This window comes from Condylostylus longicornis, unplaced genomic scaffold, assembly GCF_029603195.1.
Source record: "Condylostylus longicornis isolate FDR11 unplaced genomic scaffold, ASM2960319v2 ptg000020l, whole genome shotgun sequence".
Lineage (NCBI taxonomy): Eukaryota > Metazoa > Arthropoda > Insecta > Diptera > Dolichopodidae > Condylostylus > Condylostylus longicornis.
Window position 1 is genome coordinate 1,708,162 of NW_026577989.1, and position 27,839 is coordinate 1,736,000.

General features: G+C 23.9%; 3 protein-coding genes across 33 annotated transcripts in view; 2 read left to right on the plus strand and 1 right to left on the minus strand.

Annotated features, from left to right (window-relative positions):
* LOC129606687 (ryanodine receptor) overlaps nt 1-4,610 on the plus strand; it is a 115,123-nt gene extending 110,513 nt beyond the window's left edge. For 15 of the 26 annotated variants that reach the window (XM_055517125.1, XM_055517127.1, XM_055517124.1 and 12 more), the window contains 2 exons: nt 16-217; nt 283-4,610. In XM_055517125.1, coding sequence (XP_055373100.1) covers nt 16-217; nt 283-2,992 — 2,912 coding nt within the window. In that variant the 3' untranslated portion in view covers nt 2,993-4,610. The remainder of the gene's footprint in view (nt 1-15; nt 218-282) is intronic. The other 11 variants (XM_055517146.1, XM_055517142.1, XM_055517149.1 and 8 more) reach the window with 1 other exon arrangement.
* A 308-nt stretch (nt 4,611-4,918) lies between these two features.
* LOC129606654 (zinc finger protein ZFP2-like) lies at nt 4,919-8,529 on the minus strand. Of its 2 annotated transcripts, XM_055517079.1 has the most exons (8): nt 8,136-8,529; nt 7,439-8,053; nt 7,278-7,379; nt 6,403-7,211; nt 6,255-6,343; nt 6,108-6,149; nt 5,952-6,051; nt 4,921-5,897 (listed from the first exon to the last, which is right to left on the minus strand). In XM_055517079.1, the coding sequence occupies exons 1-8, from the start codon at nt 8,176-8,178 to the stop codon at nt 5,379-5,381; spliced, it is 2,319 nt and encodes a 772-aa protein (XP_055373054.1). In that variant the 5' UTR covers nt 8,179-8,529; the 3' UTR covers nt 4,921-5,378. The 2 variants fall into 2 exon arrangements, with proteins under 2 accessions (XP_055373055.1, XP_055373054.1); XM_055517080.1 differs by lacking the exon at nt 7,278-7,379 and having other exon boundaries at nt 4,919-5,897.
* Nucleotides 8,530-10,794: 2,265 nt separating this feature from the next.
* LOC129606703 (sodium-dependent neutral amino acid transporter B(0)AT3) overlaps nt 10,795-27,839 on the plus strand; it is a 79,187-nt gene continuing 62,142 nt past the window's right edge. For 2 of the 5 annotated variants that reach the window (XM_055517181.1, XM_055517180.1), the window contains exon 1: nt 11,931-11,997. The gene's annotated coding sequence lies outside the window, so the exon portion shown is untranslated. Of the gene's footprint in view, nt 10,862-11,927; nt 11,998-27,839 lie in introns of those variants that run through there. The other 3 variants (XM_055517177.1, XM_055517176.1, XM_055517178.1) reach the window with 3 other exon arrangements.

The window sequence follows — 27,839 nt, forward strand, 5'->3', positions numbered from 1 at the left end:
TAATTTATCAAACAGGTACCATTGGTAAACAGATGGTTGACACTTTAGTTGAATCAGCACAAAACGTTGAATTAATTTTAAAATATTTTGATCAATTTTTAAAATTAAAAGATTTAATAGAATCAGCCAGTTTTCAAGAAATCGACCCGAATAGTGAAGGTTGGGTAACACCAAAAGATTTCAGAGAGAAAATGGAACAACAAAAAACTTATACAGTGTAAGTATTTGCTTGGACAAATAAAGGAATATTTATAATTAATGCTTTACTTTTATTGTTTTTAGTGAAGAAATGGATTTCCTTTTAGCATGCTGTGAACGTAATCATGAAGGAAAAATTGATTATGCTGCTTTTGTAGACCGTTTTCATGAACCATCTAAAGAAATCGGTTTTAATTTAGCTGTTTTGTTAACAAATTTAAGTGAACACATGCCAAATGAACCAAGATTGGCACGGTTCTTAGAAACAGCTGGCTCAGTACTTAATTATTTTGAGCCATTTTTAGGTCGTATTGAAATTTTAGGAAGCTCAAAAAAAATTGAAAGAGTTTACTTTGAAATTAAAGATACTAATATAGAACAATGGGAAAAACCTCAAATTCGTGAATCAAAACGTGCCTTCTTCTACTCAATTGTAACAGAAGGTGGTGACAAAGAAAAACTTGAAGCTTTTGTTAACTTCTGTGAAGATGCAATTTTTGAAATGCAACATGCTTCTGGTTTAATGGCAACAGATGATGGTGGTAGTAATGTTAAACGTGATAGCGGATATAGTTCATATATGAGTGAAGAAGATGAAGAACGTGCTGCAAAAGATCCAATTCGTAGAACAATTCAAGGAATTAAAGATGGTGCTAAAAATTTAGTGTTTATGTTAAGTCCAGCCAACATTAAACATCAAATTGGTGTTATGCAAACTAAAACTGTTCCGGAATTGATTGTAGGATTCTTTAAAATGATCTTCTATTGTTTCTATTACACTGGTTATGCGAATCTGATGATTTTGAAATATATATTTGGAATTATATTAAATTTAATGCGTGGACCAGCTAGTGAAGAAGTTGAAGAGCCACCAGTAGAGGAAGATAAATTTGCATCATTAGCATTGCCGCCATTACCGCAGGAAGAGCCGCCGGGTACGATACAGGCTTTTGGAATGGATATTAATAAAGAAGAAAATGGACAATATAAAGTTGCGATACATGAATCCCCTGGCCTATCTCCGTCATCTTCCGTTGAAGAAACTGGTGAAAGTTCTCCAGAAGATGGGGCTGCAGTTACCGCACAAGGAGAAATTTTAGTTGAAGGTGGGGAACCGAAAGAGCCGCCAATGACTTTAGTTGATTTATTAGGCGGAGATGCCGCAAAACGTGCTGCTCAAGAAAGACAAGAAGCACAAAAAGCACAAGAAGCAGCAATGGCATCAATTGAAGCTGAAGCCAAGAAAACAGCAACACAACCAGCTGAGCCTTCAGCTGTTAGCCAAATTGATTTTTCAGGTTATGCCCGAAAGGTTGTAAGTCTTTTAGCTAGAAACTTTTACACGTTAAAATATGTTGCTTTAGTGTTAGCTTTTAGTATCAATTTTATGTTACTCTTCTACAAAGTTACAACACTTGGAGAAGATGATGATGGCGATGAAGAAGATTTACTTTTAGGAGGATCAGGTTCTGGGGCTGGTTTAGGTTCTGGTTTAGGCTCGGGAGAGGGTTCTGGTGAAGGGGAGGAAGATGATTTTTCGAATGAACAGGTTGAGGTTGATGAGAACTATTATTATATGGAACATGTACTTAGAGTGTCAGCGGTACTACACAGTATAGTTTCTTTGGCTATGCTAATTGCTTATTATCACCTTAAAGTACCATTAGCTATCTTCAAAAGGGAAAAAGAAATTGCACGTCGTCTTGAATTCGATGGGTTATTTATCGCAGAGCAACCGGAAGACGATGACTTTAAGTCTCATTGGGATAAATTGGTAATATCGGCGAAATCATTTCCGGTTAATTATTGGGATAAATTTATTAAGAAAAAAGTTAGACAAAAATATAGTGAAACATATGATTTTGACTCAATATCAAATCTTTTGGGTATGGAAAAAAATGCTTTTGCGGCACAAGAGGAAGGTGCTGAGTCTGGTGGTGTAATTAAATATATTCTCAATATTGATTGGAGGTATCAAATTTGGAAAGCGGGTGTAACAATTACTGATAATGCTTTCTTATATTCATTATGGTATTTTACATTTTCGGTTATGGGTAATTTCAATAATTTCTTCTTTGCTGCACATTTACTTGATGTTGCTGTTGGTTTTAAAACACTAAGAACTATTTTGCAATCAGTAACTCATAACGGAAAGCAATTAGTTTTGACTGTAATGTTGTTAACTATTGTTGTATATATTTATACTGTTGTGGCATTCAATTTCTTCCGTAAATTTTACATACAAGAAGAGGACGATGAAGTTGATAAAAAATGTCATGATATGGCAACATGCTTTATATTCCATTTATATAAAGGTGTAAGAGCTGGTGGTGGTATAGGTGATGAAATTGGTGATCCTGTCGGTGACGAATACGAAGTATATCGTATTATTTTCGATATAACATTCTTCTTCTTTGTTATTGTTATTCTATTGGCCATTATTCAAGGTTTGATCATTGATGCTTTCGGTGAGCTTCGTGATCAATTGCAATCTGTACAAGATAATATGGAATCATTTTGCTTTATATGTGGTATAGCTAAGGACTATCTGGATGCGGTACCGCACGGATTTGATACGCATGTTCAAAAAGAGCATAATCTGGCAAATTATATGTTCTTTTTAATGCATTTAATTAATAAACCGGACACAGAATATACTGGTCAAGAAACATATGTGTGGAATATGTATCAGCAAAGGTGTTGGGACTTCTTCCCTGTCGGTGATTGCTTCCGTAAACAATATGAAGATGAGTTAGGAGGTGGTGGCGGAGGTGGTGGAGGTGGAGGAGGTTAAAGATTTTTTTTTTTCTTCTTTAATCTCCTCTCGGTTTGAGCTAGGGAAATTATTATAACATTTAAATGGAAAGACATTTTTAGGGAAAAATTTAACAAATTTAGCAGAACATGATCAAATAAATTTATTATTTTTTTTTTTAAATTTTAAAATAAAAAAAAAATTAGTTATGTGAAATATCATAAAGAAGAATTTTAGTCAGTCTTTTTTCAATAATAATCAAATATTTGCAATATATAGGAAAAATACTAAATATACACACACAAGACCCTTACAGAACCAAACTATCAGAGGAACAAAAAAAAAATATTATATTTCATTAATATTTTAAGTCCTACCATAACTACAAAAACAGCAAATATTTTATAATGAAAGGAAAATATTTTCGTTTATTAAGATTTAGGTAACATTTTTTATTAAATCATGAACCTGATCATTTGCAATTTTGCTTCTTCTCATAAATTTTACTATTTGAAATATAATTTACGAAAATTAAAACATTAAAAAGCATTAAAAAATACGAATTATTTATCTTTTTAAAAAAGAGAGAATTAAAAAAAATCAGTCATTAACTGACTTATAAATTTAATTTATATACGAATATAAAATAATTATATGATGCGATTTAAATAATTTAAATAATAAAAAAAAAATTAATAGAATTTTTAAAAAAATATCCAAATTTAAATATTAAAAAATTTATTGAAAAAAATTGTCTTCTTTAAATAAAATTATAGAAATTTAATTCAAATAAAATAATAATTTTAATTCCAATTGATTAAATATTTAAATCATATTATAATCTTTGTGCTTCATCTCTAAATTAATTCAATTTTATTCAATTCTATTCGAAATATTTCATATTATTAATCACGTAGAGTCCAAAGTAAGACAAAACAAAAAGAAGATGAAAATTTTTTTAATAATAATATGATAACTAAGTAAATTTAATAAAAATAAAGAGAAAGTAACTTATAAATTATAATTATAATTAATAAACTCAAATCTAAATTTGAAAATTTAGTTTTCCATTTTTTATTTTCCATAAAAAAAAAAAATTTCTAATTTCTCAATTTTATTCTGGCTAACCGTTCTTAACTGTTCCTTTTATAGCTGCTACAACATTATATTTCCTTTTTTATATAAGCAAAAAGGATTTGTTTTCAAAATCTTTTATTTTATAAATCTACATTATATAATTATTATTATTAATACAACAGACAATTATAATGTAAATAGAAAAACTAAATTAGAAATTATTATATAAAAAAAAAATATACTTAAAAAAAAAATCATAAAAAGTAATTTTAATTATTACTTTCTCATAAAATAAAATTATACAAAAATTTTTACAAAATAAAAAAAAAAAAAAAGAAAAAAATATTATAATAAACAATCTATTCAAGGCCTTTTTAAAGATATTTAAAAACTTTGTAAAATTATATAAAGTAAAAATAAATTTTTATTATACAATATATTTGAAAAATTTAAAGTAAAAATAAGAGAAAATTTAAATTAAAATGAAAATGAAAAAATCATATTATTTTGATAATTTAAAATTTAACTAAGAATATTATAATATTATTTTGTAAAAGAGAAAAACTTTTTTAAATACATAACATAACTTTATGTATTAAAGATTAGAACACTGTTACTACAATTGTTTATTTTTTTTTTTTTTTTAGTATAAAAACGTTTTAAAATTTTCAATTTCAAAAATATGTTTTATAGAAGAAAATATTATGAAAATTGTAAAAAAAAAAATTAATTAACAATAAATTAAGAAATATCTTTTGTCTTTTAAAATTTTCAAGTGAGCTTATTTTTGTTTCATTATATTTATTTTCAAAAAAATGTTTGTGCCCAAAATGATGTGACCATGCTACTTAAAATTATGTTTGAAAAAATTCAAATTCAATTCAAAAAATTTTGCTCAAGAAATTGCTATTTATTTAAGAGTAAGATTTTACATACGCATAAGTATCGAAAGAATGAGTTTTGGTCAAAATAAATATGCAATTATATAAATCAACTTTCTTTCGTTTACGCTTTTAATCAAGTCTTTCCTTCCTTTACCTTTATAACAAACTGTGCATTACTTATGCAGTTCCGTAATATTCGAAAGAATATCGAAATTTTATAAACATCCATACATATATCTTTATTCATGCACTCAATATAGCCTTATTTCTATGTTAAATTATATTATTTTATTTTATTTAATCATTATGTTTTTATATGAATATAAAATAAAACTGAATTAATATGTGCAATATTTTTGTATAATTCGATATTTAGCTACTTAATTTCTAAAATAAATTTGAAAATAACTACAATATAAATTTTTAATATAAAAAAAAACAAAAAATCTTACGAAAATTTTAAACTAAATTATTTTTTTTAAATATTTGTTAATTGAATAGGATTCATCTGGCAAGGTTTCCTCATCAATAAGGTTATCATCATCATTCTCATTTAATGTTTGGTTTATAGAATTTTCCTGATTATCCTCCATTCCGTCAATTAAATGTTCTTCTTCTAAAATTATTTCGTCTATCTCATCACTATCATCTTTTAATATTACTCGACTATCCATAACCATTTTATAATCGCTATCTTCTTTTATTATTTGAATTTCACCATTTTCTAAATCATTAATACTCGTTTCCAACGTTTGTTTTATACGTGGCTGATTTACAACTATGGTGTCGTTAATATGACCAACTGATTGCATATGATTATATAATAAAGGTTTTCTCATAAAACCTTGTCCACAAGTTAAACACTCATATGGTTTCTTGTCGCTATGAATAAATCGGTGAGCATTTCGATTATCTCTTGAATTGAAAGATTTTCCACACACTTCACATGAATATGGTTTAACACCAGAATGGATTCGTAAATGCTAAAATAAATTATTAAATTATGAATAGCTTATTTTTATGACAAATCAACAAACTTTTTTATAATGTTCTGGATAAACAAAAGTAGAATGACAAGAATCGCATTTGTATGGTCTTTCTCCAGTGTGAGCGGCCTGTATATGATAATCCAATAACCTACAAAGAAGTATTTTATTCAAGTACATAAATCATCAATAAATAATTAAGAATACCTTCTTCTCTTAAAACTCTTCCCGCAAGTATCACATTTATGTCTACAAATAGAAAGAGATTATTTTAAAAATAATTAATATTAAGGTACATATATATGTATGTATCTGGATCATTTAAATTTCAGTCATATACGTATGCATCCTTACTTTTTCTCATTAAAATGTGTTGACTTTTTGTGCGTTGATAAATTTGATCTTTGGGCAAACTTCATTCCACATATATCACATTCAAAAGGCTAAAACCAATTTCAGTTAAAAAAAAAACAATTATTGCCTGTTTTAATAATTTGCAAACCCTTTCTCCAGTATGTGTTCTCTCATGATCCGTTATTTCTGTTCTCCTGGCAAAAGATTTTCCACAAGTTCTACACAAGAATGGCTTATGACCAGTATGAACAATTTTGTGTATTTCTAAATTATGTTGGGTAGCAAAACTTTTTTCACAAATATCACAAGAAAACTCTTTGACACTGGAATGTGTTTTGCTATGCTGTACGAGATTTGCTGCAGTAAAAAATGATTTATTACATTTATTGCATGAATATGGTCTTTCCCTTTCAGCATGAATTTTCATATGAGAATTCAAAGCGTATTTAGCAGTAAAATTTTTCCCACACACATAACATTTAAAAGGCCTAATTCCACTATGAACATTCAAATGTTCATCCAATAGTTTCTTTGATAAAAATTTCTTCTTACAAATTGAACATTGCAATGAATATGAGTGAATTTTTTTGTGTGTTCGGCAGTTCTTTAAATTATCAAATTTCTGGAAACATACTTCACATTCATATTCACCACATTTTCCACTTTTCCCATGCTCAAGAAGATCTGCTTTTTTAGAAAATCCGCCGCCACAACAATTGCACACAAATAACAGAACGTCATGCTTTTCTTTTAAGTGAACTGCTATACTCTTATTGTCAAAACTTTCAGCCAAATTAGTTTCACTTTCACTATCATTATCTCCACATATTAAACAAAAAAATTTCTCGCCATCGAATGCAAATGATGGTCTCGCATCTTCAGTTGTTACAGATTTTGGTTTCTGATGTAATTCAAGATCAAAACTTGTGAAATCGCTAGACTTTAAAGATGCATTATCTGCAAAAAAAAAAACAAGTTTTCGTTTTGTTGATAATATAAAGTAAATATGAAGAAATTTATAACCATCTGTTATGAATTGTAAAGACTGCGAATCTCCCCCATCATCTAATGTATTTTCGTCTGCAGTAAATTGATTTTGTTCAACAATTCTTTCAAAATGTGCATCTTAATTGAAAAATTTTATCTTAAATAAAAAATAAGTAGGTATAAGTAAGGAAAAATACCTTCATTCTCTGAATTTTTATTTTCCATAACATTTAAATGTTCATCATTGTTCTGATTTTCCTCTATCTCGTTAACTAAGCCATTTTCGAATTTTGAAAGATCACTTTTACAATTTTCTTGTAATTCAATAAAATTTTCTTTGATATCATCTTTAGAACTAACAGCTACAAAACCATTGTCCATTAAATATTCATAAATAACATTTTTATCTAATGCAGTCAATTCTATTTTTGATGATTCTGTTTCGGTGGTTTCATTGTCATCGTTAATTATAACTTGGTCATCATTACCATCATTCACTTCATACAAAATAGTATCTTCATATTTGCTTACCACATCATTGTAATCTTTTATTAATTTAAATTTCAATTGTATGTATCGTTGTTCAATTAGCTCGTATTCTAAAATTATTTCATTACAATTGTGGCATAAAACTTTTGAATGAGCACTAGATTCATTTATATCAACTCCAACTGCTGAACTCAATACAGTTGCCATTGGAACATCGTCCTCTTCATTTTCTGCTAATCTTTTCGCGAATAATAAATAAGATTCGTCACCAACCATAAAATTTTTATCGCATAAAAAACATTTTATTGGTGCAACTTGAGTTCCTAAAAAAATCATTTATTTATAAATTTTAGTATTTTCAGATCAAAATAAAGTGGCCACTTTGTTTTGTGTTTGTTTACATACCAGCAAATTTGATTGATTCATTCAGGTTTTCACAAATTTCCATTTTTTAAATATATTTAAATTTTTAAATTTTATTTTGAATTTGTATTAATAATAGTATTTATCACGGTAAATTTATTACCAACTTTTCAAAATTTCATTAATATGTATATCAATATGAACAACTTCTGTACATTTTTATTAAATTGACACCAACAGGCCCACAATGCTGACAAGCAACAAACCCAAATATCCAAGTTTATTTGCTACCAACCTTGTTGATTGCAATTCCTTTAAATTAATTTTATTCTTAATTAAAATAAATAATGGAAGAAAAATTTCTAATATTTTTAAATCCAATTTAATTAAAATTTGCAATAAATACTTTTAAAATATTAGAATAAAATTACATGGCGCGTCATTTTTCCTAATGAAAAAAAAAAATATAATTTTTAATTGTCATTAACAGCATTACCACTACGAAAATGTCATTAAATTAAATTATTGCCGGTTTGTGTCTCAGAAATTTTTTTATCTTTAACTACGGCTGTATTTCAATAAATAAAATGGCTCTGTAATCGTTAAATGTACAAATTGAATTAGGCCAAAAATTTGTGCCATCTATGAGAAAAACTTCAATTTTAGAACAAAAAAGTAAAATTACTGAAAGTTATTCCAACAATAGATGCCGCTGAAAATAATAATAAAGTGAATTTGAAAAATATTTTTAATATGTTAAAAATTATAAAAAGTAATGTAATAAATAAAATAGTAAAGAGCTATGAAAGTGATAAAATATCACAAATGAATCTACTCATTTTATACATAAAAAAATTTACCACTAAAACAATTTTTTACAATAAATTAGATAATTAATTGTTTTATACTAATAAAATGTTATTTTTTTTTTATTTAAATTTTCATTTTAAACATTTACTTCGCATTTTGTAAATCTTTTGAGTAAACTGCCTCTCTTAATTACCAGTCTAATTATGGTTTAATTCACTCTATGGGCAAAAATTTAAAACAAACGATTATTTTAAACACAAACCAACACAATAGATATTTGATTCGTGTCTATAATAATTATTTTAAAATTAGTAAAATAGTGTCACTTTAACTAACATGACACTTATTGTAAAGTATCATGTTAGTTCTTTAAATAGTAGATAACGTAATAAGCAGTGACGCGCTTTTATAAAATTAAATTATTATAACCGTAACAAAAATGTACTGATCGAAAATGGAAACATGAATACGAAAAAATAAATTAAGAATTAAGATTCCAGTTAAATTTAAAAAAAAAAATTGCACTTGAATAATTGTACTTACCTTATGTTAAATGTAAATTTTCCAAATTTGCACTTTTTTCCCCCTATTTATAATTTCCTCTTATTTATATTTACTTTTTTATTAATTAGTTTTTTTTTTTTGATGACTCATTACATTATTAAAATTAAATAAAAATTCGAAATTCGTAATTTGTCATTTAAATTCGAAAATTGTAATATAAAAATAAATAATATTTTTCGAGTATAAAAACAAAAGCTTTCTCAAACATTCAATTGATCCATTACGAAAGTATAAAATGCAACAACAAAATAGAATGAAGAGAAAAACATTGAAAAATTATAAAATATTATTAAGAGAATATTTTAAGAGAGAAACACAAATAATAATAAAAATAAAAAAAACCGAAATAGAAAATAAAAAAAATTAAAACAACCCCTATTTATTCTATATCCAGTTATACTACTCGTATAATTAGAATAGAATATAGAACAGAATAGGTAGGTAGGTAAAGGTACATAACATAATTGTTATACTACTGTATATGTACACAATCAGAGAATAAATAATATGTACATTTAATTTCGAAGTGCATTGTATTTGTATTCGTGCAACATAAAATGTATAACGTAACATATACAAGACTTTATATTATAAAACATAATCTAACTGAACTGAACTGAATATAAGGACTTATGAACATAATCATACATAATACATGTATGTATATGAATACAGAGTATATATATATATATATATAATAAAAATAAAATATTATTTATATAAGTATACATGAATATATTGTGTACCTAACCTATTCTACCTAATGTATGTTAAAAATAAAAAATAAAAACACAACAGCTTCCTCACATTTTTTCTAACGAATGCGCATATCTCAAAAGTTTTATGAAAAAAAATTTTTTTTTTTTTTATGTTCCTTTCATTTTCGATTTTCTATTCCCAAATGGTGGAGAAAACAAAAATTTCATTTAATTTTTTTTTTATTCATTATTGTTATTTTTTTCTTTTTTTTTTGAGTAGAGAACAGAATATTGTATAGATAGAAGAACACATAGTGCAATATGGTAAATGGTACCAAAGTTCACAACCATTATTATTATTGCTTTCCTTTATGATTACATTACACATCAAAAAAATTAGAACATACACAAAAATTTTTCACATAAATATTAATTATCTGTATTCGTATATATATATATATATAAAAGGAATTGCATATTACACAGAGAGAGAGAGAGAGAGAGAGAAGAAAAGAAAATTTTTCTCTTTTATTTTTTCATTTTTCTCATTTTCATTTTTATTTTACTTTTTTTTTCGTCTCATGTCGTTTTAAAGTTTTCCCATTTTTTTTTATTAAGTTCAGTTCACTGTGAGAAGTTGTAGAAACCGGTCGAATTTTAAAAATAAAAAAAAACAAATATAAACAGTAATATAAAGTAAATAAAAAAAAAAAAAAAGGATTTTTTTTCTTTTTGTAACTGCATATGCATACATACATACATACTTATATTGAATTTTGAAAGATTATATAAAATAACAACAATAATTTTTGTGTACAATTAATTCTCTATATATACTTATATATACATATTAATTTGTACAATAATATATATGTATATATATATATATATATATATATATATATATATTTAATAAACGTAAATTTTTAATTATATTTTTAATTTTTTTTTTAAAATACATAAAACTTTTTATATTTAAAAAAAAAAACTCAATATTGTGTTAAAAATTAATTAAAATTAAATTTGAAAAAAAAAAACAAATTCCTAATATATCTTCATATACACACTCGCCTATATATAAATGTTAAATATACGTATATAACCATTATATTACAGTACATGAAATAATTTAAAATTATTGAAAAAACAAAAAAAAAATTGAAACCAAAAAAAATTTTTTTATGTGAAAATATTTTTTTTTTTAAGTGGAATATAAAAATTTTTAATTTTTTTTTTTTGAACTTTTAAAAATTAAAAAAAAATAAAAGTGATTTTTTAAAAAATTAAAAATTATTTTAAAAATTTTAAAATCGATAATTTCAATTTGAACGTTTTTTTTTTTGTTAGTTTTACATAAGTATATAATGTAATATATAATATAGAAAGTGTATATATATATATATATATATATATATTAGATATATATACTGTTATATACATACTATATTCATATATATATATATTATATACACATTATGTATTTATATAGATAATATCGTAAAAAAAAAGAAAAGGAAAATTAAAATTCTCCAGAATTATTTTTTTTTTTTTTTATTTTTTGTCTTATATATTTTATGTTACATATATTTTTAAAATATATAAGAGCATAATTATGTATATATAAAATAAAATGAGAAAAATATTAGCAGAGGGAAAAAAGGATTTTTTTGTTTTTGTTTGTTTTTTTTTTTTAATTAATAAAATCAAAAAAAAAATTTTTTTTTTTTCCATTCTCTTAAATTGCAGCTCAAATTCTAAATATTAATATTAATTTCTTTTGGGATATAAATCAAAATAAATTCAATAATTTTATCAAAAGAGAAGAAGAAGAGGTGATTAAAATTTTTAAATTATAGACAAAATAAACGATAAATTATTAATTAAAAAATTTTATTCCTATAATTAAGTATAATTAAATAGTAATTTTATTAACTGAAATTCTTATTTATATATATATATATATACAATTTTTTTTATATATCAATATATAAATATTATATATGTATATAATAATATATCAATATATAAATATTATATATATATATCAATATTCGAACACATAATATACTGTGTGTGTATAACAGTTATATTTTCATTATTATGATTATATTTATTCCTATAATTATGTTGCATTACTATATATACAAATATAATTTAAATATATACTTACATGTAGAGTAAAACAAAAAAATTAATTAATTATATTTAATAAATATTACATTTATAATCTACATATATATACATATAGTATATATATTTCTAAATATATTAATAATGTTATATAAAATCAATTACTTATATAAATTTTTTTCATAAAAAATTTATTATTATATAAAAAAAATATTGTTGTGAAATGCACAGAAAAAAAAAATTTCAGTTTTTTTATTTCTAAAAGTATAAACTTTTCTATACATCCATACATTTATGTATATTCAATATATATATATATATATATCTATATTGATTTTGCAAAAGGGATAGTGTTATACATATACGAGTATATTATATATACATATCTATATATAGGTACTTTATTATAAAAATCCGAAATACGAAATCATGAATAAAAAAATCGAAATATACGTTTTACATACATACATATATATTATATACTATGTATTTTTTAAATTATTAAATAGATATATATGATATAAAGTAGAATATATATATTTATATAATGTTATATGCATACAAAGACAACAAAAGTATATTATGTATAGAAAAGGAAGAGTCCAAAAAAAAAACACTCACACAATCATATCCAAATTAAACTAAAACTAAGTATATATAAGTTACTATAATATAAAAATAAATAGTAAATCTAAGTAAATGAGTATATTATATAGGTATATTATACAAAATGATGTTTGTCGTTTCAAAATAAATAAAAAATAAATAAAACGGACGGAAAGACAAGAGAAAAAAAAAGTAGAGTATTCAATAAGTAAAAGAATTGAGATACAAAAATAAAAACTCAAAAAAAAAAAAAACCATTCCTCTCCTCTTAATTTATATTCGAGTACATATGGTTATTTTTATAAATTTGCTTTTCATATTATAAGGATATTTTTAAATGTTATAATATATATGTATGTATTTATATACTTACAAAATTTTATTGTATAAGTTGCAGCACATATATTGCAGGATATATATATATATATATAGATATATATATGAATTTCACCTACTATGTATATAGGAGGCAAATCTCATTTACTATTAATATATACATGTATATATACAAAATATATATATATATATATAACAGTGAGGAATATATATGTATACTTAAATCAAGTTAGATATATATAATATGCTTATATTGTTATATAAAAGGATATATGAAATAAAAGCAAAAAAAATTAAAAATGAAGAGAAAAATGAATTTTTTAAGGCAACTGTCAAAAACTTCCATTCTATTCTTATACTTTTTGAATCTCTCATTCTAGTTGTTATTGTTCTAACTATAGTGTTATACCTTTATATTTAATTTTTTTTCTGCTGCTTCTTCTGCTATTTTTTCTTTTTCTCTTTTGATTACTCTGAAAAGCTCGCGTATATTATGAATATTTTTAGTATCCTTTATCGGAATTTCATACCTTTTTTTTTTTCCTCTGTTATTTTATCTGTATTTTATCAAGGATTATAACAACAATAATTTTTGTTTGTTTTTTTTTGGTTTTGTTTTTGAATTTTTACGTTTTTGTGTTTTTGATTTCTGCTTTCTTTTCTCTCATTGCATTCCTATTTTATTTATTACGTTCGTATTGTATTACACGAGATGCGATGTATAATATACGATATGTACATTGTTTTCTTTATATTGCTTATATGCTATTCGAATATGACAATGACAAGAGCGATGAAATCAAAATAAAAAACAAAAGAATTGAACCGAATATTTAAACAGAATTTTGAAATCTCATAACCTAATCTTTAGGCCTAATATAAAATTCCTTATATATATGCTATACATATATGCAAGTATATAAGTATTGGAATCCCGCTAACCATATTCTGATCCTTTCATAAACAAAACAAAAGAAAAGAATTATGAAATATTTTAAATAAAAAAAAAATTTAATCGGTAAAATCTAGTAAAATTTTATTCATGAATTGATTTTAAAGTTGAAAGGGAAGACAAGAATATAAAAAAGGACAAAGCAGAAAAAATTAAATTCAAAAAATTTTTTTTTAAATTTCCGTTTTCATTGTCCTTTTTTTTCATTGTTTTTTTTTTCTTTCTTAAAATAAATCGTATATAAATACGTAATAAACTCTTATACAAAAATGTTAAGGTCATTCCGCTTTTTCTTTCCCTATCTAGCTTTTTATTTTGTTTTTTGTTTTTCTCTTCCCTTGACTTTATATAATTTTTTTTCTCTTCGTGGTTTAATTTCAATGTACACTGAGAAAAATTCTATGTATATATGAATAAAGTTTTTTGATCTTGAAAAAGCAATAAATAAAAAAAAAAAAATATGATTATATTTTTTGTTTCAAAGTTGGTTATGTAAAATTATAAAGAATTTTTATAACAGTTTATTGGCTTTTTAGAAAATGCATATATATTTTTTTTATATAAAATTATAGGATGAGATTAAATTATAACATGTCACTTATTGGAGAGGTTATTGAAATAAAATCGGTACAAATAGGGTTGCATAAAAGTTATAATTTAGAAAAAAGGATATACAAAAGGTTTTGCCATAAAAATTTATTGAACTTTATTATAAAAATTAAATGTTAAGTAGAGAATTTTTTAGAAAGAGTATAATTTTATTTTTGTACGTATGCGAGTGCCTTGTGACTTGGAAGACACCATTAAACAAGTATAAAATATTTTTCATTTAACATAGAAAATTTAAAATTATTTTAAAAATTTCAAGTAAAATAAAGCAATTTCGAAGACTTTCTTAATTCAATTTAAGTAGCAAAGTGAAACAGTATAACATGATCATAGTATAGTACAGTGGATATGGCTCAATAATTCTTTAACCGAAAGGTCTCGGGTTCAAATTCCGGTCCGGTCACTATATAAAATTATAACTTAATATACAATACTTATAAATATAGAATACAAGTATTTTTCATATATATTCATAATATATATTCATATGTATAAATTCGAAAATAGAAAATAAAATGTACTCGAAAAGTATTCCATTTAAAACAAACGTGCGTAATCATGTATTTGAGAAATATATCCGTGAATAAATATAAATTCGACTTAAATAGAAGCTCAAGTTATATAGGAAAATCTACTAAGACTAACATTTACCAACTACAAATATTTATTATATACGTAAATATATCTGAAATGGTTGAACTGCGTATATCACACGTTACCTTTTTTACGTCATTATGATTTTTAATTGTTTGTCTAAAAATTATGCATAGATTTTTTTCCTTTTAAGAAATTATTAAAAATTTTTTTCTTCTAATTGCTAAAACACTATGTACACGTACATATAATATAATAGTTTTATTATTCATCCTTAAAATAAATATACTGTTATACTACATTCTTTTCTATAATTTTTGTGTTTTCTTTTCTGTTTGATCATAACATCAATTTAAACAAAAACAAACATTTCAATTTAAATTTATAAATTAATTTGAACAAACATTATAATAATCAAATACCAAAGCAAAAAAAAAATAATAAAATTTATTTTTATCTTTATACGAGTATTTACGTACATGCATGAATGATTGTGCACAAAATATACACAATTGAATTGATACCTTTCATATACATATATTTATATATATATATATAGGAACATTAAAATTATAAACAAATAAACTGTAAATTGAAAATTTCATAATATTATTTTTAATAACTTTACAAAATGATTTTTAAAGTATTGCAAAAATAATTAAAAAATATAAAAAAAAAAAAAAACAAATTCTATTAAAATTAAATTTTTATATTACATTTATAATATTATTATATAATCTAAAAATATTGTTAATAATTTGACATACAGCGCCATCTGTTTTATTATAATTTTACATAAAGCTTATTGTTTATACTAAAACTTGTTCGTCTAATAATGAATATGAACTAATTATGTAATATAAAAAATTTTAGGTGTTTTTTTTTCAAATTAATAAAAAATTTGCAAAAAATCGAAACCAGAATGTAAATTCGAAATAAAAAATATGGTTGGCACAATATTGTCCAGATATACGAGTAGATATCTTTGAACTACCACTTTATATTACCATATACATAGACCGGCTTTTAATTTTACTATTTTACTTTGTAATATTTTATAAAAAATTCGAATACCATGTACTTACTTAATACCATTTTTCTTAAATTTTTGAACGAAATTCGCATATATGAGCAATAATATCGTAAATTCATAATTATTAAAAATTATATATATAGGAAAAATGCTCTTTTAGAACAATTAATAAAATTTTATACCACTAATTTTATTAATAAGCATTTTATAAATATTATGTAGTTTTTTGAACTATTTTGGTTATGGTCAAAGAAAATTCATAAATGCCATGACCTTTTTATTTTGTCGAAAATTTACTCATCTTTAGTTTTTTTTTTTTTTTTTTGTTTTTTGTATTTAAGTGGATGTTTCATTTCATAATGAGTATGTACGAGTATACGCAGTATCTAGATGAGTATATAATATTTAATTTAATAATAATAAGCCTTCAAAATAAATAGCAAGTATTCAATATATAAAAATAAAAAATATAAAAATTAAAAATTCTTACATAGAATATCAACATTATGTGCGTACATATAGCCATGTTAAATATGTAAGCAAATTATATATATGTATATGTGTGTACTTAAATTGTTTGTCAGAGAAATTATAAAAATTAATTTTTCAAATAATTTCCGATATGCAAATTTTTAAATTATAAAATTAAATATGTTTTAAAATTATTGAAAAATTTTCGGAAAATTTATTTTTGTCTTTTTTTTTTGTAATATTTTTTATTTATATTAGTATAAGCACGTGTTCTAGAACGATTATTATTTTACAATACGTATGTATAAAATATTATGTACACGTCATAAAATAATTATTTTAAATATTTTTTTTTGTTATACTCCAATATAACAATAATTATGTAACAAATATTTTTTATTTAAATTGTATATTAATAAAATATTCTTAAAAAAATTCGTACTTATATGTATAATTGTGTTTTTTTGGAAATGCTCAAAAATACAGACAGTACGGAAATTTGTTAAATGAAATTCATATTTAATTTATAATTGCGAATGCTTTTGTTACTACAGTATGAATGTTCTTAGTTTTATGCGTATTTAAGAGAATCATTAAATTATTAGCTGGTTCATAACAATTTCCCGTCAATCATTACGATATTATAATTTGACTATATTTGTAAGCTATTATTTTTGGTAATTTTTTAAATGGCCATTTCATGGTATAACAGACTTAAAACTTATTGTGACCTTTTTTAGTTAATATTAAAAAATTTTTGTATAAATTTTAAATTTGCATTATTAAATTTAAAAAATTCGCAAAGCCTAATATTACAGATAGTACACAGCAATAAAATTACTTTCACTTCCAATCATGGGAGGATGAAAATTGTGTACTTTATACAAGTACCATATTTAATTACCTGAACATTGTCAAAAATAATTGATTATTTTTACTCTCTTAATTTGTCTTTAATTACAAAATCAAATATGACTAATAGGAATAATGAATATAAATGGGTCTAGCCTTATACATTAGATAAAATATACTGAAAATGTCAAAATATCCAATTATTTTTATAAAAAAATTTTTCTTTTTAAATATTCAATTTCTTATTGATATTTTTATATTTTTATGTATACATTAGAGTATATATGGTGTACAATATTCTTGAAATTATATTTGAATGCAATTTAAATGTATTCAAAATTAATGACAAAAAATTCTATATACTTAATGCCCACCCAAAAAAGAAAATTTCTTATTCGATTGTATACCAATAAAATATTTATGTGCATATGTGTATGCATCTCTATATTCACATAAATATTTTTAATTTTTTTGTGAAAATTTTTCGATAATTACCGTACACCTAATTTTATTTTTTAAAAAATTTTTTATTATATAAAAATAAATTTTTTGAAAATATAGAAAAAAAATAACAAAAAAAAATTGCATAACTTTTGAAAATTTTTTTATATTTTTTTTTTTTCATAAATAATTAAGTGTACAAGATTACATACACGAGCTCATAATGTATCTATGTATGTGCGTGTACGTTAATTTCTAAATGTATTTAATTATGTTTTAAAATTTGTTTTTAAAAATTTTACTATTATAATAAAGAAAATCGCAATTTCAATTGACGAAATAAATCAATCAGCATCAGAAGATTTCAAAAATAAGAAAAAATAACAAAAAAAAAAAATAATTATGAAAATAAAAAGAAAAAAAAAAAATTTTTTTTTGCGTTCTTCTTTTGCTTTTTTTAAAAAATTTTATAAAACATGTGAAAATAATAAGAATTTGTTAAAACAGAAAAAAAAAACAGCAAGAAAAGCACTTTTCACTGTCAAGTTTTCCATTAATTACTTTCGACGCTTTTTTTATACATTTTTTTTTTATTATTGCTCTCTTTTTTGTTTTTATTATTTTTTTTTTTTCATATTTTATTCAATCGGAAGTACCACCATTATAATATTTTTTGTACACATACGTATATCATTTGAAAAGATTTTTCCATATACCATAATAGAATTTGACAAGGTCGGTTATTAATAAATGGTCATGAATAATTTTCTTTTATACTTCTATATATTTTTTTTTTTATTATTATGATTTAATTTTGCAAATATACACATGTATGAGTTTTCGCGTATTTGTATACATAGAAAAGAATATTTTCTAAATTTTTAAATAAAGTACATTTTAAGAATGTGAAATATAGGTACTTGTATACGATATATAGCTCTATATATTATATGTAATTATACAGAAATATTTGAATATTTGAAAAAAAAAAATTTAAAATACGCAAATATAGCTACCTAATAAATTTTATTAAAATTTATTAGCTATTAGAAATTGATATAATTTTTTTTATTGAATTTTTATTGAATCATAAAATATATTATTATTTTGTATTTTATATAAGTATTATATTGGAAAGTAGAGCATTTAATATTGTTATATAAAATATATTATGTTTTTTGGAAAAAATTTATTAAACTACCATATTCTTAATTAGAAAATTAAGGGTAAAAGTATATACAAATCTATAACTTAAAATAACATAATTTATGTAAAATATTTAAAAATCTAAAAATTTGAAATCTAAAAAAATTACAAAAAGAAATTTGGTCTCAATTTATAGAAGTCGATTTTGTACTTAATCGAAATATTTCATTTGTAAATTATGGCCAAAATATGTTTAAAAATCTATACATAAAGCCTATAATACGATAATTTATATTTAAATTATTTTTATATATTTATATAAAAATGTTGTATTTGCTCTAATACATATGCACTAAAGCATATATATATATATATATATATATACCTGTGGAATGGGGACAAATTTTGGTAAAACTTTTATTATTCAACTGAAAAAAACTTGAAAACTTGAAAACTTGAACTGAAAAGAATTTATTTCATGCTATTTTTAAAACTAATGTAGCCGACTGCATATAAAACTAACAATAATGTATTTGTATACCAAATCGAAAATGACATTTCTATAGGACGAACATACATAATTTGAGATCTTGTGTTGACGAACGACTCATGTTTCGAAAATTAAAGCGATGTATAAAAGATAGTAATTTGCATCTATATTTATTTCACATTGATATAATAATCATTGTGCCTAAATTTATGCAAAATATGGAATTCTTTATAAAATTTAAAAATATTATTTGCAGTTTCACATAAACTTATAATATATATGAAAATATATTAATTTAAATATTGTATTATACTTAACTTTCAAAGAAAAAAAATGGGAAAAAATAAATAATACTATTGTTGGGGAAAACACTCAAAAAACGAATTATTATATATAATATAATATATAGTGTATATATATTATATTATATATATTATATTATATATAGTGTATATATATTATATTATATATAATAATTAGTATATATAATTTATATATAGTATATATATATATATATATATATATATATATATATATACTATATATACACTATATATATACTATATATATACTATATATACTATATATATACTATATATACTATATATATAGTATTATATATATATATATATATATATATATATATATATATATATATATAGAGACCTACATGTTATATAGTGATGAAAAATAACTAAACCACGACAATAAGTTGTTTGTATAATATATATAAACAATATAACTGTTATACATTAATATATGTATAGGTATACGAAAATGACTGGCACATAATATATGAAGCGCAATATTCTAGAATTAATTAAAATTAATTTATTTTTATTAAAATCAATAATAAAACATTTGTTTTTTTTTTATTATAAAATTTATAACAATAATATAATTGAAATATTCATGAAAATATTATTATATTTATATTGTTTTCTTGCTTTTTTTGTATTTAATTTTTCAATGATTTAATCGTAAAATAAAAGAAAAATTACCCATTTTGTTTTTCTTTTTAAATTTGCATTATTTCAGAAAAAAAGTATTCGAAATCTTATTAAAATTTACATATATTAGAAGTAATTTTTAATTAAATACCATTTTAATTGTACTATAACTTTTTTCTGAGTGATTTTTTTTTGGCTTTATAATTTTCTTTTCATAAATTTCGATGAATAAATTTTTTCAACTGAAATTACTATATTGTACCAATATCATACACACAAATTTATTTTTCGGATTCCTTATTGTAATATTGTTATACAAATACAATATAATTATATACACATGAATTATATGAGTTCATTATATAGATATAGATAATTTTATATAGATATACATATACTGTACAAATACCTATGAAAAAAATAAAGCATAATAACCATATCCTTTTTTTTTCAACTTATCCTCAGATTAAATACGTTCTATATAAAAAAAATAATGTTAAAATAAATGTATAATATGCATGACATATAAACAAATGTGTATGTGTGTGTGTATACAAAATTTATATGCTTCTACATATTCATATGTATACCTACTATTTTTTCATTTTTTATGTCACAATAAAGTTGAGAAGAAAAGGTGAAAATAATAAAATTATGCTACTTCGGTTTTTAAATAGGTCTACCTATACTTACAAGTATATATTATATTATATGTATATACATAAATATATGTATAACATAAAGCTTACATATTATACGTAGATTACATAATAATGTAGAAAAATGTATTATAAATAGATTTATGTACACAAGTATGTTGTTGTTCATACACAACGTTCTTATCTACTTGTGATATACCTACTTCATACGAATACAAATTATTCACACATAAAATTCACTACACTTTATAAACACCCTGTATTTATATGTACATAAATGATTTGCTTATTTCAATAATATTGTATTTTCGTGTGTTTTGTAAAATACCATGTGTGCATACTTTAATATTTGTATGTGTTTGTATATATGAAAGTGAGTACACATAATCCTGTTTTATTTGGTTTTACTTTTAATTAAATAGAATAAGTCCTTTACCCTCTCTTATTTTTGGAGTTTTGTTTTTCAAACTAAAAAACAGCAGAAATTCTTTTATAAATTCATGTTATACATAATATAGTATTATTCATACAATTATATTTAAATTTATATAGTTATACATACAGTTATACTTAAATTAATTATGATTATTTACGTTAGTAAATATGTATACACATGTGTAACATATGTAATTATATATAAAAATAATTTGATTATCGATAACTTCTATTTATTTGATTTATAAAATTTTTTAGTTCATTTATGTTAATGATTTGTTATAAGGTATATATACCATAAAATTATATATAACACTCTACATATAAATTGCACCCTTAAAATAATACTACGACAATTTCAAAAAATTTTTATATTCCGAGATTGTGATGTTCTAAGTTGAATAACGTTTAATATTGAAATTAAAATTTGCAAGCTCAGTATATCTATATGACGTATAACACAAATTGAAATTCAGTTTGAAATATGTACATAGTACAGAATAAATGTTTTATAAAAACCAAATATTGTTGTAAAATTCAAATGACTAACTGAAAGAAAATAGAGCAGATGAAAGAGAATATTTCTGAATAATCTTAATCTGTTTTTGCAATACTTTTCCAGGGGTTCAATATACATATATTTACAGAAATGGAATAAAAAAAGGGGTAAATATATATGAATTTTTATATATCAAATAATATAAATAGGGTATACATTATACACATGTAATTATATACATATATATAATTATGAAATTTTCGTAAAATAAATTTTGTTTTGCTATGCCAATATTTTTTGCTATGCTAAATTACGATTACTATAATATAATTGACGTACGTATAACAAAAATCAGGGAATAGATTGACTGCTTTATTTTTTATGCTCAATTCTATAGTACGTGGGCATCATGATAGAGGTTTTAATTTTTGTTTGATTTTAATTTAGAAATTTACATTATATTGCTATTTATATATATGTATATAGAAAAATGTGGGTAGTTTTTTTATCTAAATATCTACATATTTTGTAAATAATATTATCTCTTAACAATTTTAACGTATTCGGATGCCTCAAGCAAAAATAACAGTTAAAGCCAAAAAAAAAAGAGCTTAACAAAATGTAAAAATTTTTGATACTATACGTTTTATAGATTGGGTGTTAAGTGTAAATATATTGTTTATAAAATTGCGAATACTCCGTGAAATTTTGATTCAAAAACATAATTTTAACAGTTTCGCCAAAATTTTTTATTATTTTCCGGGATTTTATTATAAACTTCATTAACAGAAAGCTCCTTAATTTTTCTTTTCAAAAAATGTAATTTCTGTATCTTTTAATATCTCCTCTCTGATACAATCTTCCCAAAAAAAATTTTATAAATATTCTTTTACACAACGATTACCCTTAATCTCAGGATTAAGGGTAATAATCTTAATCCTTAATCTCATAATATTAAAATATTGCTCAGGGCTCTTAAACCAGACTAGGGACCGATTTTATATTTTTTACCATCTATATGGAACTAATTGTTAAAATTTCTTGAAATTTAATATACGAGCTCTGTTTGCTACCAGAAGTAACTGATGAAGTTTTCAGGGAATTCGGACAGCATAAAGCGCACATCTACTAAGAGCCAAAACTACATTTTTCTAAGTATGTTAACTAAAAATTTGCCAGCGTTCTTAAAATTTGAAAGAAGTGTTTAAAAGACATTTTCATAATCTTGTACAAAATTTTCGCTAAACTAGACAAAACATCTTGCGCGTCGGCTATGTGCTGATCACATAAATTTTTTTTACTTGCAAACATTTCTTATTTGTAATTTTTCATTCAGCATTATTATTTTTTTTATATTTTTGCCTCTATATACTATATATAATTAAAATTAATTATATTAAATTTTTGGGGTGAAAATTAAAAAACTCGGAAATCTAATTTTTCAATTAAAAAAAAAAACGAAAAACACAAAAATACATGAATTTATTTACTTTTCTACATACATTTGATATTTTTCCCCAATATAGCATGTATTTAAAGTAGTACAGGAGTTCTGTTTGAACTTTGATTGGAGAAGGTTGACCTAGTCAGAGTAATTAAAATTTAAAAAACAAAAATTCAAATACTTTATTTTATAATAAATATTTTAAAATAAAATTATTTTAAAATACAAAATATCTATTTAAAAACAACACGGTAGTTGGGTTGATTGCATCGTGCAAGGATTGCGATCATGGGTGATGAAGAGGAGTCATCTATAGATCCTAATCTAAAACAAAATATAAACTCAATTATTGCTGGCCTCACCAATAATAAAAACATTACCTGCACTGAATTGAAACGAAGTGTTATGACGAAATCCAGAAATAATGATGAAATTACGGCATTAAAAAGACAACTAGCCAAGCTCACAAAAGATAACCAAAAGTTGAGGGCTCAAATTGAAAAACAAAACACGTCATCAAATAAACCACGTGTCTCAGAAAATTTTTATAGTGCCTTAATGGATATAACGGAAGAATCTGATGATCCACAGGTAGATAGTGCACAGCCAAATCGTTCCGAGAATAATGATCTTCAAAATGATGATCTTGAATTGGAAATCAAAATACAGGAACTTGCTAAAAAAACAAAAGAAAAAAAAGCAAAAGAAATAAAAAAAAAAAATGAAATTACCAACAAAAAAACTAACGCTGAAGATGAAATACTTATGAAGAAAACTCCCAGCGGTACCAGAAACTCCAGCAGCAGCAAAAGAATGCCTCCTATCAATTTCGGTAAGACAGATGTTAAATTATTGAAACAACTTCTTAGCAGTGACCTAAAAATAAAAGACTTTTTGATCAAACAAATCAACGAAAATAATAACGTGCTATTTACATATAATATAGATGACTTCAAAAAAGCTCGTGGTGTTTTAGAAAAATCTGGTATAAATTACTATACATTCACACCAAAAGCAGAAAAAAGGTTGTCGCTGGTTCTGAAAGGACTGAACAGCTCTTATTCCTGTGATGAGGTGCTAGAGAGTCTAAAAAAGCATCAAAATGAAAATATAAAATTTGAAAAAGTTACAAGACTTACCACAAAGCATTCAACATCACAAGGTAGAATATTACCATTTTTCATTGTTCAAGCCGCACCACGAAGTTCACTAAGCGATATTATGAAAATAAAAGCAATTGACCATCTGATAATCCACTGGGAACGTATTAATAAACCCAATATTATGCAGTGCACACGTTGCCAGCGATTTGGCCATCATTCGTCAAACTGCAATATGGATTATAGATGCGTAAAATGTGGCGAAAATCACTTACCTGGAAATTGTAATATTAAGCCGGAGGACCCAAAGGAAAAACTATTTTGCACACTTTGTAAAAATCATGGTCACCCAGCCTCATATCGGAACTGCCCAGAGTTCAAGGCAAAACTCTCTAAACGTCTGGAAGCAGCGGAAGTGACGAAACAAAAAATCCAAAACAAACACATTGCCTTTAGCATTACTCGACCTAATACGTATGCTAGTATTGTAAGTAATAATAATATTAATAAAATTAATACCGATAATAGTATTAGTAACAATACTAACAATATCTTGATTGAAATAAGGAATTGCATCCAAGAAATGCAAAAAAAATTTATTAACATTGAAAAAAATATAAATACTAACACTGATAGAATAAACATACTATTTGACTGTATGAGTATTGAAACTAACCACCAATATGATTAGATTTGACAATGACATACGATATAATCTGATTTCGATTAATGTCAACTCATTAATCTCGTATAATAAAAAATTCTCTTTTATGCATTTTCTGGAGAACTATAAGCCTGACATTGTTTGTATGTGTGAGACAAAACTTAAATCAACTGACCACCTCGTGGTAAATAATTACAAAATAATCAGGCGAGATCGTAAAAATGGTCTCGAAGGCGGAGGTGTTGCCATAGGAATTAAAAGACATTTCCAGTTTAGCATTGTAAATAATGACATTTTTAATGACTTTCAATGCATTGAACCGATCATTATAGCACTACAATTAAAACAAGGAAAACAATTATATATAGTTTCTATGTATGCAACAAATAGAAACTCACATATGTTTTTAACAGAAATGGAAAAAATATTCGAAGTATTGAATCTGAGCGGCCTGAACAATTACTACATTTTAGCAGGTGATTTTAATGCTAAACACACTTCATGGCTAAATTTGACAAATAATGCTAGGGGAACGCAATTACATAAATGGTTACAAGAAAATAATATAAAATACAGGTGCAATTTACTGCTAACAGACGCGCCAACTTTACCTCGTGCCAATTCCTACATTGACCTGGCGATAGTGGATGTCAGACTCAAAATAACTTTTTCACAGACTTATAACAAAATTTCCACGCTTCCTTATGACAGTGACCACAACGCTATACTCGTACCGTTCACAATTAATAACAACGACCTTCAAATCCAACACGAAGTGCTGGCTGATAATAATAATTTCAACTTTCTAAAAGCAAACTGGAAAACATTTCAAACTAAACTCGACCGTAACTATACTAACAAATACATAGCTGACAGTAACAAGATAGTGGATAGTAGTAACATTTCGACTGAAAATATAGACTACCACCTTAAACAACTGAATGAAATAATATTAGAAACGATGCACGAAACCATACCAAAAAATAAAAGAAATCATAATAATTTACAAAAATTTTATTCCTCAAAATTGAAGATACTTCTAAAAAAAAAAAGTAGTTTATTAAAAGACATTCACAAAATCAACAGACAAAGGTACAACCTTCCTACTTACAACTTACGACTGCTTAAAAGCCTGTTAAATAATATCAAGACTTTGATTAAGCAACAAATCGCCGTTGAAATTGACAAATACTGGCAACGACGTCTGCAAAAAATCGAACCAAATAACAATATGTTCCCACAGCTAAACAAGTTATTCAAAAAAAATAAACTTAACAAAATACAAAGCATACACATTGAACCGAATGACGTACAATTACTTATACATAATAATATTGACATCACAACATTAAAGCAAACAAACACAAATAAATACATATTAGAAGATGAAAAACAAATTCCTAATGTGCTTGGTACTTACTTACAAAATACACATAAAATTCGGCTACCCACCACCAGTAGAATACATAACAAAATAACAGAGAAAATAAATCAATTCAGACACAACTTAAACCAAATACACACTAACAACAAGACACTTTGTAACTTCACTAACTCAAACAAATCAACGGAACAGTATGGTGAAAATAGCCAATTCACGAACCAAACTGAACTTGAAACTAAATTTAGGACATTAACCAACAAGACATCTTCTGGTGTAGATGGGATCCCAAACCTGGTGTTGAAAAACTTAACTAGGCTAGTGATTTCGAAATATGTTATACTTTTTAATAATGCAATTAACAATTTGTATTTTCCTAAAATATGGAAGATATCTAAAACAGTATTGCTAAAAAAACCAGGCAAAGACCCGTATAATCCAAATAATTATAGACCAATAAGTTTGATGCCTAACATCAGCAAGGTTTTCGAAACACTTATAAATGACCGAATTACTAAATATGCAATAGCAAAAGACATAATACCACAAAATCAATTTGGTTTTAAATTCAGACATAGTACTGTTCATGCTGTAACTAAACTGACTTCTGACATCTGCTGGTTTGTCAACAAGGACTTTGGTGTGGGTGCCTGTTTAATAGACCTTGAAAAGGCCTTTAATTCGGTCTGGTTGGATGGACTAGTTTATAAGTTATTGCATGAATACAGATTTCCTCGTCATTTAACTGCACTGATATGTAGTATGTTGTATGGGAATGAATTTATGATACAGATGTCGCAGGATTGCCAAAGTGGAAATTTCGTAATTGAGAATGGATTGCAACAGGGAACGGTTAATGCGCCGATCCTTTTTTCAATCTAC